General features: G+C 38.2%; 1 protein-coding gene across 11 annotated transcripts in view; it reads right to left on the bottom strand.

Moving 5' to 3' along the window:
- Positions 1 to 18,372, bottom strand: part of KAT6B (lysine acetyltransferase 6B) — a 173,527-nt gene that overhangs the window by 153,300 nt on the left and 1,855 nt on the right. For 8 of the 11 annotated variants that reach the window (XM_033130117.1, XM_033130124.1, XM_033130116.1 and 5 more), the window contains exons 2-3: positions 9,460 to 9,528; positions 5,787 to 6,665 (exon numbers count right to left, since the gene is read on the bottom strand). In XM_033130117.1, the coding sequence (XP_032986008.1) occupies positions 5,787 to 6,407 (621 nt within the window). In that variant the 5' untranslated portion in view covers positions 6,408 to 6,665; positions 9,460 to 9,528. The remainder of the gene's footprint in view (positions 1 to 5,786; positions 6,666 to 9,459; positions 9,529 to 18,372) is intronic. The other 3 variants (XM_033130126.1, XM_033130118.1, XM_033130125.1) reach the window with 1 other exon arrangement.

The following is an 18,372-nucleotide window of genomic DNA, read 5'->3' as shown; positions in this document are numbered from 1 at the left end:
TCCAGTCCCACAGAGAAGCATAACAGTGATTAGCACTTCAGAATGTGCCAAATTGCCATACCTCCTTATCTGACATGTATAAACCACCCGTCACCTGAAGACAGTAAGATAACAGCACCCACACACAAATAAAAACCTACTTTCCTCATGGCCCTGCGAACTTAAAATGTCACAAATTACATGGCTGACTCGTTTGCCAAACTTTAATTTAGTGAGCTAATTGATGTTTATACTTAGAAACTTTAATAGATTGGAGAGATCAAAGTACCTGAGGAGATGCAGATTCCACATTTTAAATGCTGGTGTAACCAGAACAGTTTCATCAAATCTACTGTAGTTTAATGTACAGGCCAAGAAAATTAAGTTTATAAACAAAACAAAAAGTCATGAATTTTGCAATCAAAGTGTGCTGTTGCAATGATAAACCAACCACATTTTCTCGTCTTTCCTTTGTATATTATCACGTACAAAGATAAAATACATAAAAAGAACACAAACTTTCATTCTAAGGAACATCAAAATGTACTATTTATTAAATAAAGTTTGAAGGCAAAGGATGAATAAAAATCTTTGCCGTCCAAGTTACAATCAGAATGTATCAATACATAGCATTTAACTGTTAAATAACTTCAAAGCTATATAATACAGATTTTCTTAGCACTGAAAGTATAACAAATGTAGCTGTTACAATCCAAACAGGTATATGGAATATAACAGTAAATTCATGATAGCTGCTGAAAAGACCTAAAATCAGTCAAGAAACCACATACCCTTAGCACCCTTAATACTTGGAAGAAAATACCATCAGGACATCAGAAAATAGGATGATCTATGTTTATGTATCATTCATATCAGGATCACGGGTTGTAGAAAAGACAGCTACAGTATCAAATATATCTAAGCTCCAAAGGGTTAAAAAGAATGTTTAACACTCATTTGAAGAGTCAAAAATCCTTTGACATAATGTTTCTACTTTACCTGAAGCCTATTTCATTAAAAGTCTAGACAAGTTCCATCTTGATAAAAGCTCAAAGTGGAACAAGCTGTCATGCATGTCTCAGAATGCGGGAGAGAAAGACTCATTCATTCTTCATTTTATTTTCTCCCGACTCAACTAACTAGTTTTCAGACAATCCAAGGGCTCTCTCAATAACTAGTACCTGTACTATCTGCTCACAAAAGTAGTCCTAAGATATTCTATTTTGAAGAACTTCTGAAGCTTAAGTAACAACATGAACTACAATCTTTTTCCATCCCTGACCCTGGAACAGAAAGTCTCTGATTTACCTATTCTTTCACATTATCAGAGGGTGCCATCTGACTTTTGTCATTCTAAAACTGACTTTTATCCATACTAATTCCAAAATTCAGGTTATATGGAAGAGCATTATTTTGCAACATTTAGGGCTTTATCCAACTTTCAGTTGAATATACTTAGCTAAGCATTCTTTGAGAAATGTGACATCTGCAATACAAAGGACACCAATTCAAAGAAAAACTAAGGACAACACAGAGGAGGACATTTGGACTCTCCATAATTAGCAGATAAAAAATACACACATTCCTGCCAAAAAGATGCAGAGTTGTCTGAGACTGTGAACGATTCCCCTCGGGCTGAGAGACTTCTGGAAACGTGCCCCATCAAAGAACAATATCGGGGAGTGGATGGTCCTTCACAAAACAAAGGCGATTGGAAAAGTCCCAGGGAGAAGGTCGGGGGTGGGTGTCTGTAGGCAGGGATGATGGGCCTTGAGATTAGGGGACACAGTGGAGAAAACTGGAGAAAGTAAAATCTAAAAATAAAGTTCTTTAATTTATGACACGTATACAACAAAAGAAACTGATGTACGATGTACATTAACCTTCTATTTATGGAAACAATTCATATAACACTGCCAAAAATCCTAATAAAATATCTCCCTAAAAGAGGTGGGGGGAAAGTAGAAAAAACAAGTGAACAAGCCAAGACCACCACTTTTGTCTCTCAGCCCCATTTCTGATCATCTGTGCTCCTTTTTAAACTCATCTTGATTTTTTTCTTACTGGCAGCAACATTGTTTTTGTACTTACGTTTGAATGTTTTTGTAAGATTCTAATAGTTATTTCATTTCTTAAAAGAAAAAAATCAAAAGCCCTACTTGATAATAGAAGTGTCTCCCTTTCCAACTACAGTAGCCTAGAATGAGAGTTCTCATAAATTATGTACTGTACTAGAAACATACCAAGACTTGTCACTTAATAAATTTTAGAAAGATATTCCCAATAAAGTGAAATACCAAGGAAACTGTTTAAAATTGAACTAAAGGGATTTTATAAAAATGCTAAAGCCCGAATGTTCAAATGGAATCCCAATGCTACAAAGTCTGTGATGACGACGGAACGACGGAAGTCTCTCTTAGAATATTTGACTTTCCAAAGTCCTCACAATCTGACCTAATTGAGCTTTACCACTTAATGAGAAATACTAATACTATCCTTTCGGAGTTCCCTCACCAAGTCAGAGATAAAGTTTTATCTTCAGTGGTTTAATTCATTTCCGTATCACCTCACCAAAGAGAGCTTTCTTAAATAAATACAAAGAAGTTATGCTAAGAAGCCAGTGTGGTAATATCCAATTTGAATTCTAGACTATCAGAAGATGTGCAATTACATTTCAGAAAGGAAAGGAGCCCTTCTATTTTAACTTGCATTGTATTGCTCCTCGCAGTCGTGCAGAGGAATGATGATGATGTTAAATCTAATTAGACACAGATTTACTATTTCCCCCACTGCCTTCCCATATTGCTAGTATTATAAATAGTATGTGCTTTAAAAACTGGAGTAGGCTCATCGCAGCTACCACATTTAAAATGCCAGAAATCTATTTGTTGAGGGAAAACTGCTTCTTCTAAGCATTTGCAGAACTGGAAGAGATACTTTTACTGTTGATGAAAAGCCACCACTGCGGACCAGCAGACCGCCGGGCAGTTAAGAGGTGTGGAGTCAGACGGTCCCCTTACAATCTTGGCTTTACCACTCGCCAGCTCTATACGTGACCTTGGACAAATTACTTAGCGTTTGAGCCTCCGTTTTGCATCTGTAAAATCAGGATAATAATCTATGGCCCTCACAGTTACTGTGATAAGGAGATAATGAATGTAAAGCACTTGGAATAGTGCCAGGACTTAACCCTTAAAAAATGTTAGTTATTATTTTTACTATTTTTTTTCCTTTTTACAATTAAATGAAACTGCTCAGCAAAAGTAACTAGAATAACAGCTTCTCTGAAAGACATCAGTTGACTAAACTGTAATTGAGATTATCTCTGTACAAACAGTTGCTATTTATATCATAAATGTCCTCCCACAGTGCAAACTCCATGGACTTCTTCTAGCACAAGAGCCATGATAATCTGTCTTTCAAATATATTAGAAAAAGTCCATATACAAGAAACAACAGTACAACCAACCTGCATGCAGATCTAAGTTCAGCAGCTGAAGCAAGAATAATCATTAACATTTTATGGTTTTAGAGTAAGAAACTCAAAATATTTTCTACAGTACAAACAAAATGTTCACACTGGCTATTTAACATTTTGGATCCTTTTGAGAATTTGATATTAAAAAAAAACCATAGGCCCTGACCCCAGAAAAACATGTGGATACACACAGTTCCATTCCAGGGGATTTGCGGCCTACCTTCTCCAAGCTTATCCGTGGACCCTGTATAAGAATCTCTATTACATTTGCTTAGCAAGTTTACATGGTTTTAAACTACTTACCACTTGCAATCTCTAAGGGCAATATATTATGATGTAGTTTTTACTACATTTTTCAAGGGAAAATGCTATTGTAATATACAATACAAAACAATATAATATGCTGTAGCCAAACTGACTTGACCTGATTTTCATTTATTTTTATTTGTTCTTTTTTAAGAATTGGATTATGATTACTCAATAAAACTGTTCTCCAAATTTGATCAAGTAAAAATTTCATCAAGCTTTCCTTAGATGATGATGCTAACTGGGCAATTTAAAGATCAGCATCACAAAAAGAGCACGAACAACTGCATGCTAAGCAATAAATTATTCTGTTCGCAATCCTAGACACTTTCAGACATGAATTTTCCTTTAGACTAAAAATACTTCTGTACAGATGCTGTATGAAAAAAAAATATGATAAGGTTAGCAAGAAATGGTGGGCAAGGTGAAAGAAGGCTAGGAAAGGGACTGTGGAAAATTTGTGGTGACTCCTCTACCCCAAGGAAAAATATCCCCTGGACCACAAAATAATTGAAACATACTATTAAACTGCCTAAAGCTGTCTAAATTAGTCCACGAACCTGATCATTATCAAACCTTAATAGACCTTAGGGTAATGTATATATTTTAAAAACAAAGATATCCAAATCCATCAAGAAATGACTCTATTCCCTTAAGGAATCTCCTCACTGTATAAGCTTTTATAAAATATTTAATGAGAAACAGAAGTGCTTAGTGTGGCTGTGTCAGACACAAGAATTAGGATTTGAATCACGTGCTGCATATTTTTTTAAAACAAATGTTATTATTAATAGAAAGAAAATTTCATAGATTTATTTCTTTCTCTATGCCCACATTCTCTCACAAAGAATTGTGGTTGGTTACACAAATGCAAATACCACCAAAGGACAAAATCAATGTCCAGAAAAACTAATAAAATAAAAATACAGTTAAGATTTAAATGCTAGGGTTCTATATGAGCTCATAGAGCTGGGTCCCTATCAGCTTAAAGCACTGAGAGAGAAGCAGGGTCTATCTTAGGTTGGCAGCATCCAAAGAGGGAAAACACACCATCAGGAAGGAGCGCAACTGTTCCTAACAGTGTGTTTCCATCACTTCTAAAAATGCAGTTAACAGTGCAACTACTCTTTCTATCAACAATGGGTAATGGTTTACAAGATGTAAAGTTAACTCGTATCAATGTATCCACTGGCCCACAGGACAGACAACAAGCCCCGAAGCTGAAGGGCTTGGATTATTACAAACAAATTGCTGTTACTCTACTTTGGTTGTCATTTGGGCAGTAATTTCAATAGCTTTGAAACAAAACAAAGGGAAATCCTACTCAACCAAAGACTTACAATTGTAGCATTAACTTTGGGCGGTATCTTCTATATATGTATAAACACTACAGCAATAACAAGGCCCAGAGAAACCAGAGTGTAAGAAAATAGACAAAATAAACATTCACTTTCACCCACTGAGAAGGAAACAATAATAAATGACTTCAAATTGAAACAGTCAGGATTTAGGTCACATATTAAAACAATTCCAGTATTAAAATAATTAATCTATACATTCTTCTCTGAAAATAATAAAGAGAAAAAATATCAATTATAACTCAATAAAGCTGAAAAATAAAGATAAATAATAAATGATAAAAAGAGAGAAAAACATACAGTGGGCTTTCTTAGATTTTCAAAACTACGTATATATGCCCCTGCCTTGAGGAAGGGGGATTCAAGTTATCTATCCAGGTCCCTTCAATCACTCACAGGTTAACAACTAGAGTTTAAAAAACAAATCGCATAATTGTCACGTTAAATTTTTAGTTGACCGATGAGGAAGCCCTCAATACACTGTAAAACACTATAGAACACTTAAAGTCAATATGTACATTTTAAAACACGAAAGCCTGCTCTAAGGCAAAACACTCGATGTTATCCAACTTCACTCAGAACTTTTGGCCATACAGCATTTAACTTCAACTGTACAAGTCAAATGGGCAGTATTTAGAATGCACTGGCATTCTCTCTTCACTTACCTGGTCTTTTTCATGGGGTAGAAGGCTGACAGGTGGGAGCGAGGATGGGAACGCGCTGGGGTATTTGGGAGCCCCACTGCCATCTGAGCTTCCATAGTTGACCCTGTACTGCGGCCCGTCTTTCAGTAACCTCCCATTGTTCACCGCACGTTTGGCCCCCAGGCGCAGCCGCTGCTGAAAGGCTGGGTTGTTGGTGGTGCTTGTGAGATCACTTTGATTTCTGAGATACTTCTCGATGTTCTTCAGGGAGGAGCCATTTGGCTCCTCAAGTCCTTCAATTGCTCTCCTTAAAAGTTTATTCCAATCCACATTGCGGAGATCACTGCATGTTCCTCTAGACCCCTTGGTTGACTTAGGAAAAGTGCCTGGTTTAACTGATGAGAAGCGCCCAGGGTTGTCTGGGTCCTTATAGGAGGCAAGGCCTTTGTTGGTGACTTTGAGAACGGAGCCATCCTGAACACTGAGTTCCAGCTGTTCAGAGACGGTCTTCTTATCCAACCCATGGGAAGTGCTGACTGCATGGCAGATTCTCTCTTCGGAGGGCCTTTGCTTTTGCTTTTTTATTTTCTGTATAGCTTCAAGAATCCACTCTGTATAAAGTGGGTTTGCAAGTTTTACCATGGTTGACAAATGACTTCTTCAATACAAAAGTTACCCATAGAGGTTCTCCTTGTATTTAACAGAACTTGCACATTTAAAAGTCACTTACAATTCAATAAATGGGCAGAGTATTCCAGACCATACTAAGCAACATCTTACAAACATCCATCCTTAAGAGATTAAAGAGAGAACAAACAGGCAGTGTTGATAGTTGTCTTATTTCACCAACAGGAAAGACTGCATTCAGGTGAAGAACATCTTGAACAAGGAAATCAAGACCTTAAAGGATAAAAATAAGGAGAAAGGCTCTTAAGAGAACTTTTAAAAATAAACAAAAAGGACTCTTTTAATATTATTTTTTTTCTGATGCAAAATGACCCCAGAAGTAATGACAGCAAAGTATTATGTAACAAAGCCACTATATTTTCCAATCAGAAATTGGGTCTCAGTCTGAGAAAGAATTTTTTGTTTTAGGATTTTTCCACTTGTTATTTATATAAAATCACTTATGGGGCATTTAAGAGATCACATCTAAGTTATATATTTAATGGTTAACCTTTATTGAAATTAATACAATTACATGAAGGTGGTTTAAGATATACGTCCATCATAAACATAAAATCAACATCAAAGAATTAGTCGATGATACAAAAAATTTGATGGAAGTACATTAAACTTAAGAAATCTTAAAACTTAAAAAAGAGCAATAATCCTGATTCTTCTACTTCAGCTGGATACTATATTTCTCAAGTCTCACACATAAGAAAATTTCCCATCTAGCCACTCTATAGAATCACATTCTCCCATCCCTTTGAAAAGGGTCTATGACACTCTCTAACCAACAGGTTGGAAAACTGAAACTAACATAGTAACGTAACCCTTTACCTTTTAAATAATGTAGCATTCTAGGTATCTTAGTACCTAGTTAGCTTAATACAAGGAAGATTCATACAAATCTGATTCCAGGTGGACAGTGGTATTGCTCTGAGAGCCTCCTCGTGCACATAAAAACACCCTGGATCTCTAATCTGGTATTGAGTACGCCTGCAAAGAGCACCGGTAGAAAGGGCCCTGGCCTGGGAGTAGGGCAATAAGAACATATCCCTCAGGATTGGTGAGAGAATTAAGTGCACACAGTATCTAATATTCAATATACAGTCATCACTTCCATCAAATGTGACGTCTACATACACACTCTGCAAAATGTCTCATAAAATACAAAATTAAAGTTATCTCTGGCTATTTAGATTTAATGTACCTTTAAAAAGGAAAATAATGTTTTCCTCAAAACTTCAGCCAGATACCCTGGAGCATATGACATTTGCTCACAAAGATTCTGTCGCTAAAAAACACTGAACCATTGAACTATACTTGTTCAGTCAGTTTGAAAGAAGCAGTTTAGAAAGGACTATCCTCCTTCTCATCAGTAAACTATAGGTTCACCCCATTTTTTTCCCCTCAGATTCAGAAACTTGGGGCTGAAGGGACCTTAGAGGTCAGTCAATCCAACCTCTAGTTATTCCAGTAAACAATCCCTTCTTCAATATCCCTACAGATGAGCCATAAAATCTCAAAATACACCCAGCAAGCGAGAGTGTGTCGCTTTTTGAGGCAGCTCACGCCACTGTTATACAGCTCTACTTGTATTTCTTGCTCGCTGAGGCCAAAATCTGTCTTCTACCCACTAGTCCTAGTTCCTATGGAACAATCTCAAGAAATCTTTTTTTTTTTTAAGGAGGGCGCAGCTCACAGTGGCCCATGCAGGGATCGAACCAGCAACCTTGGTGTTATTAGCACGATGCTCTAACCAACTGAGCTAACCCGCCACCCCAAGAAATTCTTATTCTTTAATATGACCAGCTTTCGAATATTTGAAAACAAGTATCTTTTGAAAACCACTCCAGTCAAACCCCATTCTACCTCCAGCCCACTTTAGACCACTCATTTCTCAGTTCCTTAACACTCCATATATTGCATGGTTTCCAAGCACCTCCTTTTTTGGGTTGCTCACTAGTGGCTAATGCCCATCTTAAAGTCTGGCAGCTCAGGCACTGTCCAATTTTTTCTTTTTTTTTTTTACTTTTATTTATTTAAGTGTGTTTTTCCAGGACTCATCTGCTCCAAGTCAAGTAGCTGCCTCAATCTAGTTGTGGAGGGCACAGCTCAGTGGCCCATGTGGGGATCGAACCGGCAAACCTTATTGTTAAGAGCACTGCTCTCTAACCAACTGAGCTAACTGGCCGCCCCCGTATTATCCAATTATAAATGCAATCCAAGGTTACGTGAACTTTCGTTAACAACTGGCTCATACTAAGCATGCCGTCCAACTAAAAACCCCAGATCTTCTTTCAAAAAGGCTGTCAAGTCGAGTCTTTCCATTCCCTTCCTTGTGCAAATTTAAATGCTGGGATTTAAATTTTATTACAGTTCAAGTTCATTTCGTTGGCTTGAGTCTATCTTCCAACCTATTAAAGATTGTTTTGAAGTTTGATTCTGTCATCTGTCATCTGCAAATCTAATAAGCACTTCCCTCTGTGTCATTATATAAATCATTGACAAAAATGTTAGAGTTGGAACACGGTGTGTTTAGGAATAAAATCATTGGCTTTCAGAGTGCAACCACTTTCACGATAGAGTACAGGAATCATTCTGTGTTAGAAAGCTTAGAACAGGAAGCTGGTCTTTCCAAAGTAAAATGGTTTTGGGCTAAAATTTCATTAGAAGGCATTTCACTGTGTCCAAGTAATTATTTCATCTTTCATCATTTATTCAGGATGAATCAACTAATTTAATTTGATTGCACAAAATACAACTGTAAGAAGCAGGAAAAGAAGTCACAGAAAAGTATCCTATATTGCAAAGGTGCTTACAGACATCTCGGTTACACAAGCAAATGAACATACATTAAAACAAAACACATTTCATAACTAATAAATACTCCAAATATACCTTCATGACAAGCAGTTACCACAATCCTTACCCACAATCAAAAGAATCATTCATATCTATTACCGACACATTTCAGGAAGACTGACATTTTATATCTTAAAAATAATAAAATAAGGAAAAATACCAGAATTGGAACGCCAAATGTTTTAACAGTCCATGACAAAAAGAAGATTGTCCAGATCTTCAGGCAAATCTGCCAAAAGAAAAAAAAGTAACTGTCAATGTGGGCATGAGGACGTCCTCTCAACTCAGCACCACCCATGGCTCCACAACTACTCACTACACAGAGTTGCAATGAGTGATGAGTACACTACATCCACCGAGACATTAATTTTCTCATACCCGTAAAGAATATTTAAGAACAGGCGAACCGGGACAAGAAATGAAGCCCCAGAGCAACTGACTAAAGAGGTAAAATGTGCACTTCTTTAAGGTCAGACTTGTTCTCCAAGTGTTAAAATACAGGTTTGTGATGTGACAGAGCCTAAGAAAGAATCTCATCATGAAAAAAAAAAAAATCCCACTATTACTCAAATAGCCAGGTAGGTATAACATTTTATGGGGGAGGGGGGGCGGGGAAGGGATGTGAAGAATCAAACATTGCTTAAAAGTCAGTATTAACTTTCCCAGGCAACATTCAGTATTTGTCCCAAAGGTCACCTGGCATCTAGGTACTGACTGGACCATTAAGATATGGCCAATACCTGCACCTAAGAGAAGGAGGTACCAGTTTCCACAACCGTAAGTATGGGTTGAAACAAGTCATGTTTTAGGACAATACTCATCATTTTTACTTCTGAGACAAAAAAAAATAAATTTTAAACAACCCTGTGAATAACTGCAAGTTATCTTATACAAAACCACCAAGCAACCTTAGCTCCTTCTCCCCCTCCTCAGCCTGACACTACACCCCACTCCTCAATTTAATCTCAAAATTAGCTCTCATCTGACACCAACCAACGGAGTTAATTAGGCAGAAGCAGATGTAACTCAGCAGCTCTTTGCTATAAGCAGAATCAGTGTTTTTTAACACACACACAGCTAGGAGAGAAGCAAAATCAGAAGTCTCTTATCAGTAGCCAATTCTCAACTAAACTCATATATATTATCCATTTTGTATATTATCCACTGCAAATTTTTTAATCTTACGCTGGTTTGTTTCTGAGATCCCACTGGCCCCACTGTAAATTGGGATACGCTAAGAGAATAGATTGAAAACCAATTTAATTTTAGTCTAAGCAGTTATCTAACTAGAAAGACAAATCTACAGGGAAAAAAAATATGTAATTCATTCAAAAGCCAAACAGAAATGCCTTTTTCCCCCCCAATTTGGAATTATCCACACAACTTCTCTTTTTCAGAGCACTAGGATTTGTCTCCTACAAAGATAGGACATTCTAGGGGCCGGCCCGGTGGCTCAGGCTGTTGGAGCTCCGTGCTCCTAACTCCGAAGGCTGCCGGTTCGATTCCCACATGGGCCAGTGGGCTCTCAACCACAAGGTTGTCAGTTCAATTCCTCGAGTCCCGCAAGGGATGGTGGGCAGTGCCCCCTGCAACTAGAAAACAGCAATTGGACCTGGAGCTGAGCTGCGCCCTCCACAACTAAGACTGAAAGGACAACAACTTGAAGCTGAACGGTACCCTCCACAACTAAGATTGAAAGGACAACAATTTGACGTGGAAAAAAGTCCTGAAAGTACACACTGTTCTGCAATAGAGTCCTGTTCCCCTTCCCCAATAAAATAAAAAAAAATAAAAAAAAAAAAAAAAAAAAAAAACAAAGATAGGACATTCTATCAATGCAATCCTAAAAATCATTATTCTCTTTTCATTTTTTTCTATAAAAACTTGAAAGTTGGACTAAAAGGCTACCAAAAAGGGAGTGAATCATTCCAAATTAATTCTGGGGACTCCTGCTACATCAAATTAAATTATTCTATTTTCTGAGGTTTTGAATAATTTTATTTTTAACTACAAAATAATATCAGTAAATTATATGGTTGTATCATACAGGCTTATAATAAAACACTATTTACACCATTCATTTCAAACCATTCTAAACAGATCTAGAGAAATGCTTAGTCCGACACTGAGCTTTTGGCTTCATTACTAGTACATAAATATCAACACTATTCAGAAATATTCATGTCAGCATAAGAAAAGTCAAAATATATCCTGGATCATAAATAGTATGTGAAGCCTCCTCCAAGCTTTTACTAAAGCTGTGTGTTGTTTCAAAATCAATGTCATAACACTCGAGTCATGAGATTATGGATGAGCCAAAAACAGTGGTAGAAAAAATAAAGATTAATAATAGAGTTTACTCTTTTGTCATCTCCAGTTTTACTTGCTAACAGTTATTTTTAGCCCTCTCACTTTTATATGCTCCTGGATATTTTCACAGCCTATTATGTAACTGGGTGAGGATCCACAAATCCTAACAGTATCTTCTGAAACTGAACGTACACTGCTTAAGGAAAGGGACATTAACTTCTTTTCCTCTATAACCACCCAGCACAGACGACTGGCACAGTTGTCCAAAATAGCATCCTCGGCTAACAAATAACTGCTGTCTGACAACATCAAACATCATCCACATGGTGATACTGCATAACTAGCAAGTCCTGGATGCATCTATTTCCCCTAAAATCAATGCTGGAGGCCCAAAACATGTGAGTTGGGAGGTGAGGTTATAAATACTAATCAAAGAACAACCAACAAATGCTTAGCAAGATGTTGTCTGGGTGTGAAGCCCTATGGGGGGTGCTATGTGGATAAGATGCAATTAGACACTATTTGGTAGCTCCTCAAAACTTAAACATAAAACTACCCTATGACCCCGCAATTCCACTTCTAGGTATATACCCCAATGAACTGAACACAGGGACTCACATAAGTACATGTACACATATTCATGACAGCATTATTCACAACAGACAGAAAGTGGAAAGAGCCCAAATGCCCAGCAACAGATGAACAAAATGTGGTATGTATCCATACGCCGGAATACTCTTCAGTCATGAAAAGGAAGAAAGTACTGATACATGCTACCCTGTGGGTGAACCACAAAAACATGTTGTGAAAGAAGCCAGACACAAAAGGTCACGTGTATAATTCTATATATATGACACACCCAGAATAGATAAATCCATAAACAGAACACGGATCGGTAGGGCCCTGTGTGTGTGTGCGGGGGTGGGGGGAGGTATTTTGGATTGATGAACCGGTTTTGGAACTAGGTAAAAGTGGTGGTCACACAACACTGTGAATGTGCTAAATGTCACTGAATTGTTCACTTTAAAATGGTAAGTTTTATGTTTTATGAATTTTGCCTCGGTCAATTCTTTTTTAAGAAACAAAGCACTAAATTGACCCATAATAACACCAACCATTTTCTGACAACTACTGTGAGCCAGGCACTTTGCATGGATTATCAGGAAACCTTAAAACAACCCTGTAAGATAAAGATAGCATTGTTGCCCATTTTGCAAAAGGAAAACTAGCCCTGACTTGGTCAAGACCTCAGACCACTAAGTCATGAAGAACTTTAATTCAGAGGCTAAAATCTAACCCTTTCCTGTCTCTCCCCTGGCTTTCAAACTAGGCTCCCTGGATCTCTTGCGAGAAAGTGCCTTGGGCTTTACCTACCGGTGCCTCTTGTGAGTCAAACGCTAGGACCACCATTAACCTCTCGTACCAAACAAAGCACCTCCACTTCAACTGTTCTGTACACAGTGGGCTTCTCCATGAGATTTCACTTCAAAGAAAGGAAAAAGGTCTGGAAACAACCATGACTTCCCCTTGCTGGGTGAGGATGGGCAGAACTGCCCTTGGAGGGATGAGCCCTTGAAAGGCGGCACAACTTGAATCACCGCCCAGTCTCTGCCCCAAATTCAAAGCCTTCATGACCCCATATGGACAACAGCTTCTTAGAAGCCTACCACTCTGTCTTACAGGAAGCTTTCAGCTTTCCTACTATTTTGGCATTCACTTCCCACTTTGTATTATGCTATTTGTTGTACTGACCTAATCTCTTCTTAATAGACTGTAAAATTTCTTAACATGATTCATAGCTGATTCACCTTGGTATGTCCCAGGATTTCCAGGACCACAACTTGAACCTAAGAGGGGTTTGATGCCTGTTTGCTAAATGAACGCATCAGTGAATGAATGAAGGGATCGAGAAGGCACAGAAGCGAAGAAGGAGCTGCCACCAAAAAGGGACACCTAGTCCATGTGTATGCCTAGAGAGGGTATGTACTGAAGAAGAACAAAAAATAAAGTTGGCTGTGACAAAAGCGAGGCTGAGGCATGAAAACATGATACCTGGAAGTAACAGGACGCCACTGCAGGACTGGTGACACAATAAGGCACAGTGGCGTGCACGCGCATGCACACACAGATTTGTGGAATGCTTGAATCACTCTAGCAATAGTAACCATCCAGTAAAGGGTGGCGGGTAGGATGACTGAAGTAACAAACAAAAGCAACCAGTATTTCATCTCTCCAAACATCAATCTGGTTTAACTTATATTTATGAGTCTAACTCAGCAGCAAGCCCAGAGCAGGCACTCAATAAATGTTAGCTGAATTCTTTTTAGAATAATACGAAGTTCTTTCTCACTACTAATTAACATAGACAGTCTTCAATTCATAAGCTAATAATGTTTCCAAGGATTTCTAAGAGGCTAAATCACCGTGAAAATTAATCATTTCAACTAATACATATTATATTAATTGGAAGTTTAATTTTTCATGTCATGCTCTCCTAGTTGACAATATCCTTGTTATGTCATTTAACTATAATTGTGTAATCTGCTTCAACAAACAATAATGGAACCATCAATAAACTATTATGGCTTCCATAATCCCTAGCAAAGATTAGTTTCCAATATCATCATCATAAATTATAGTAGAGACATGTCCCAAATCTCCTGGCGAAGCCCATGAAATTAGTTTACACACTCAATCCCTGCATTTAAGTGCTCAATAGTTTCAGTCTCTAAACTTTAATCACACCGTTAGGAACCTCACAGGAAATTTGATCCCTTGTAAAACAGAGGATTTTAGAGACAAGATGAAAGTCATTTGAAGTCATCAAGCCTTTGGAGCCAGGATACACTGATTAGTAATGATGATATTATAACTAAGCACTTTCGCTTAAGAAATAATAAACTAAATTTAGAGTGTCTTTTTTTTTTTGACCTTAGAATATTTCTATTCAATCCTAGATTTCTTCATAATTACAAGTTAGCTTCAGCCAGGTTTAATGACAAAGACTGAAACAACGTATTAAGAAAAAAATCTGACATCTTAACTTGTAAAAGATTATCTTGAAAACACAGATCATTTAACTTTATCACAGATGTCTTCAAACAGGATATCCAGTATAGCCTGAAAATAAATTAGGGTTCCCCTTTGAGAATCTCAAGAAAATTACAGATCTATTTTTAAAAATGAACACGTGTACGTACAGACATTTGCATCCAATTTCAAGGGCTTTCAGAACCCCCACAGCCCATCCAAGGACCACTTAAAGTCCACTGTCTTACTACTTTACCTACTTAAAATTTAATTTTTTATACACAGAGAGATCAATAATTTTATCCAGTTTCACAATAATTATCTCTGTGTGTGCTTTAATTAGGACATGTTATATTAAAATAAAGTAATTCTCATTGGTTTTAGATATTATCAAACATGGTTCTGAAATCTTATGCGAGAAGGAGGTGTGCTATGATAGGATATATCTAGAGTTCAGGAATCAAGTATGCACTATGATAGCTACCTAAACTGTGGGATATTGGATGTGTTATTTAATCAATGTCTCAGTTTTCTCATCTGTAAAAATGAGAATACATCCCCGTTTTACAGAACTGTAAAGAGGAATAATTGAGATAACAAATATGAAAGAACCAAGGATGGTGGCAGACACATAACAGGAACACTATAAAATGCTAGCTCATAAAAGGAAAAAGGGCAATACAGTCAGCTGGAGACCTGTAAAATCTAATCTGGCTGAACTTCTGTCTATATGGCCATTTTCTCCTCAGAGACAGAAGTCGGCACCTGGCTCTTAGTTACAGTTGCGGAGAAGTAAAAATTCAAGACAGAGAACAGCAGAAAGTGAACAAAAAACAAAAATAGATTTGGAATGGTGAGAATGAGGTCATGAAGAGTGTATTTTACTCACAATCATACATCTTTTAAGGTCAATAAAGCTTTTAAAAGATAATACAGCACAGGAGAATATCTACTTGACCTGTGGGTAGGAAAAGAGTCTTAAAACAAGACACAAAAAGCACTAACCGTAAAGAAAAGACCAATAAATTTGACTCCATTAAAATTAAGAACTTCTGTTCATTTAAAAGACACCATAAAGAGAGTGACATGGCAAACCACAGAATGGAAGAAGGCAGTTATTTGCAACATACACACATGACAAAGAATTTGATTTCAGAGCAAATAACTCCTAAATAGCAATAAAAGACACAAGGCCCAATTTAAAAAACAAAATAGGGGGCAGGCTTGAACAGGCACTTTACAAATGAAGAAATCCAAATAGCCAACAAATATATGAAAATCTGTTCTGTTCAGTCTGATTCCTAATCAGGTAAATGCAAAGTTGACCAGATCGGCTAATTTGAAAGGCTAACCAAGACAGTTGGAGAGGACAGGCAATGGGAACTCTCATATATTACTGGTGGGAGTGGAACCTGGTACAACACTTTGGAAAACAGTTGACTGTTAGCTAGTAGAGTTGGTGACAAGCATCACCCCGTGACTAGGGAGACCATACAATTCATCATCCAAATCCAGATACTTTTGAGAATTAAAGGTGTTTTATTAATAATTACACTGGGACAGCAGGCATAAACCAAGATAAATGCCATCCTGCCTATGAACCAGCAATTCCATTCCTGGGTGTACACCTTCGAGAAACCTGTACACATGTGCACCAGATGACAAGCACGGGAACACTCAGAGCAGCTTTGTTCACAATTTCTCCAAACCGGAAACAACTCAAACATCTAACAACAGTGGAATGGATAATACCAAAATTGTGGAAGACGGTGGGAGTTCTATAAAAGGTGCTTAAAGGTGCTTCAGAAATGCAAATTAAAGCATTTTGGGGAAGAAATATCTCTTCACATCACACTTCTCCCATCCATGTACCATTTACCAGTCTGCAATCAAAGGCTGATCACAAAAAGAGCTCACACATCCCTACTTTCATAAGACAGTTTCCCTTTCTCTGACTTGATACAAATACGGGCATCTGTATACAGGAAAACTGAAGGTATTTTGTAGATCTAAGAGACTGAAAAGTCACCTGTTAGGCATCCTCGCATTTAACAAAGTCGGATCAGTTAGTTCAGCCTTCTTTTGACTGGATGTGAAAGTCCATGCAAGTTTCTTAAGTACATTAGAAGTATTTATCAGACTTCTTCAATTACCTTCCAACACACACCCTGTTTTACCTTTCATTCACATTATGCTTTACATCTGACAGTTTCCACCTTATCTTCACAAGCAGTGCATGAGAGAAACATGGTATAGTGGCAATGTCACAACAGGCACCTCCTCAGAGGCCTGGGGATGGCTGGTAGACAAAACTTCTACTGACCGTGTCATCACCACCAGCCAGTCATTCCCCTGAGTTCCTCTTTTAATTTTCAAACCTTTCCCTGTCTCTATCTTTTCTTTTCTTTTTAACCATCTCTTTTACCTCCCCAACCTTCAACCCTAAATAGAAGTTCTCAGGTAACAATCTTACCCTTTACTGAAACATGCAACGTTAATCTTTCCTTCCTAAACACATTTAAAAAAAAGACTGTCCCAATCCATCTTGATACATGTGTGAAGAATTTATGAATAGCAAAAGAGTGGAGTGTATTATTTCAGGGCTATCCCAGAAAATATAGGGTACACAAGACAGCAAGAACGTGCTTTACTCAATCATTAAAAAAAGAAAAAAAAGAAAAAAGAAACACACACCTTTCAGCACCCTAGAACTCTACCCCAACATAACTAATTCCCATTTGATACTTCTACATCCTGTCCATATGGAAGAGTCTTCATATACGCTTTACCTTGAATTTCCTGGCACCTCCAGCCCACACATACTTGGCTCATTGGTCTCTTTATCATATCCCAATACCCTTTCCTAATTGCAGGGCTTAAGCTCCCTCATGGGGCATTTGTAATTTAATCCTCTGCTTTTTTGCCCCTAGTCTCCCACCGCTCTGCACTCTGCCCACACCAAAGTCTTCCTGAGGCAGACACCCTGCTCCCCCTCTCCTGCCCCACCTTCAAGATTCCAGCTCAAGTTTCACCCAAGAAATCCAGCCTATCAAACAACCCTGTCTCCCAAACTAACACCTTTCTTAGCGCCAGCCTCACTCCGGGTGCAGTCCACCGAGTCATATTCACCCAGACCTACTGCCCAGCTCCGCCCATCTTTCTTCACACCTGCTGCCTCTTCCCACCCTCCTGAATCCTCTGGCTCCATGAGATTCTCCGCCAGTTTATATTTTACACGTTCTAAGTAGCCCCCCTCCCCATTTACGTCTGCTCTGCTGTCTTATCATCCTTCAGAGACTCTCCCAAGCAAATCCATCCCATCCTTCCATGTTATTTCAATGTTTCATATACCCCAGAGCTGGCAAACCTTTCTATTCCAACATACCGATTCATTCCAAAACTCCCTTCCCACCACAGCAAATGCACCTGCTCCTCACATTCGCCCCATACTTCCCCTAATCCAACACCTACTCTGCACTGCCTTCTCAACTCTCCTCCTCATCCACCATACCCAAACGCATTCCTCCTCCACCCCAGATACCTGCAATCTCACCCTTCCGCATCATTTCACCTGCCTTCACATACCCTTCATTCCCCTTCCACATCTCCAATACAGCACCTCTCCGTACTCTCCCTTCTGCACCTGCTTGCACACCTCCAGTTTCCCCTTCCACCCACCCCCTCAGCAGTACTTCCCAGAAACTAGCTGGCCCCCAACCGTTCCAACCAGGTC

This window comes from Rhinolophus ferrumequinum, chromosome 16, assembly GCF_004115265.2.
Source record: "Rhinolophus ferrumequinum isolate MPI-CBG mRhiFer1 chromosome 16, mRhiFer1_v1.p, whole genome shotgun sequence".
In the NCBI taxonomy this organism is placed as follows: domain Eukaryota; kingdom Metazoa; phylum Chordata; class Mammalia; order Chiroptera; family Rhinolophidae; genus Rhinolophus; species Rhinolophus ferrumequinum.
The sequence above is the reverse complement of the archived record's forward strand: the minus strand, read 5'-3'. Positions and strand labels throughout refer to the sequence as shown.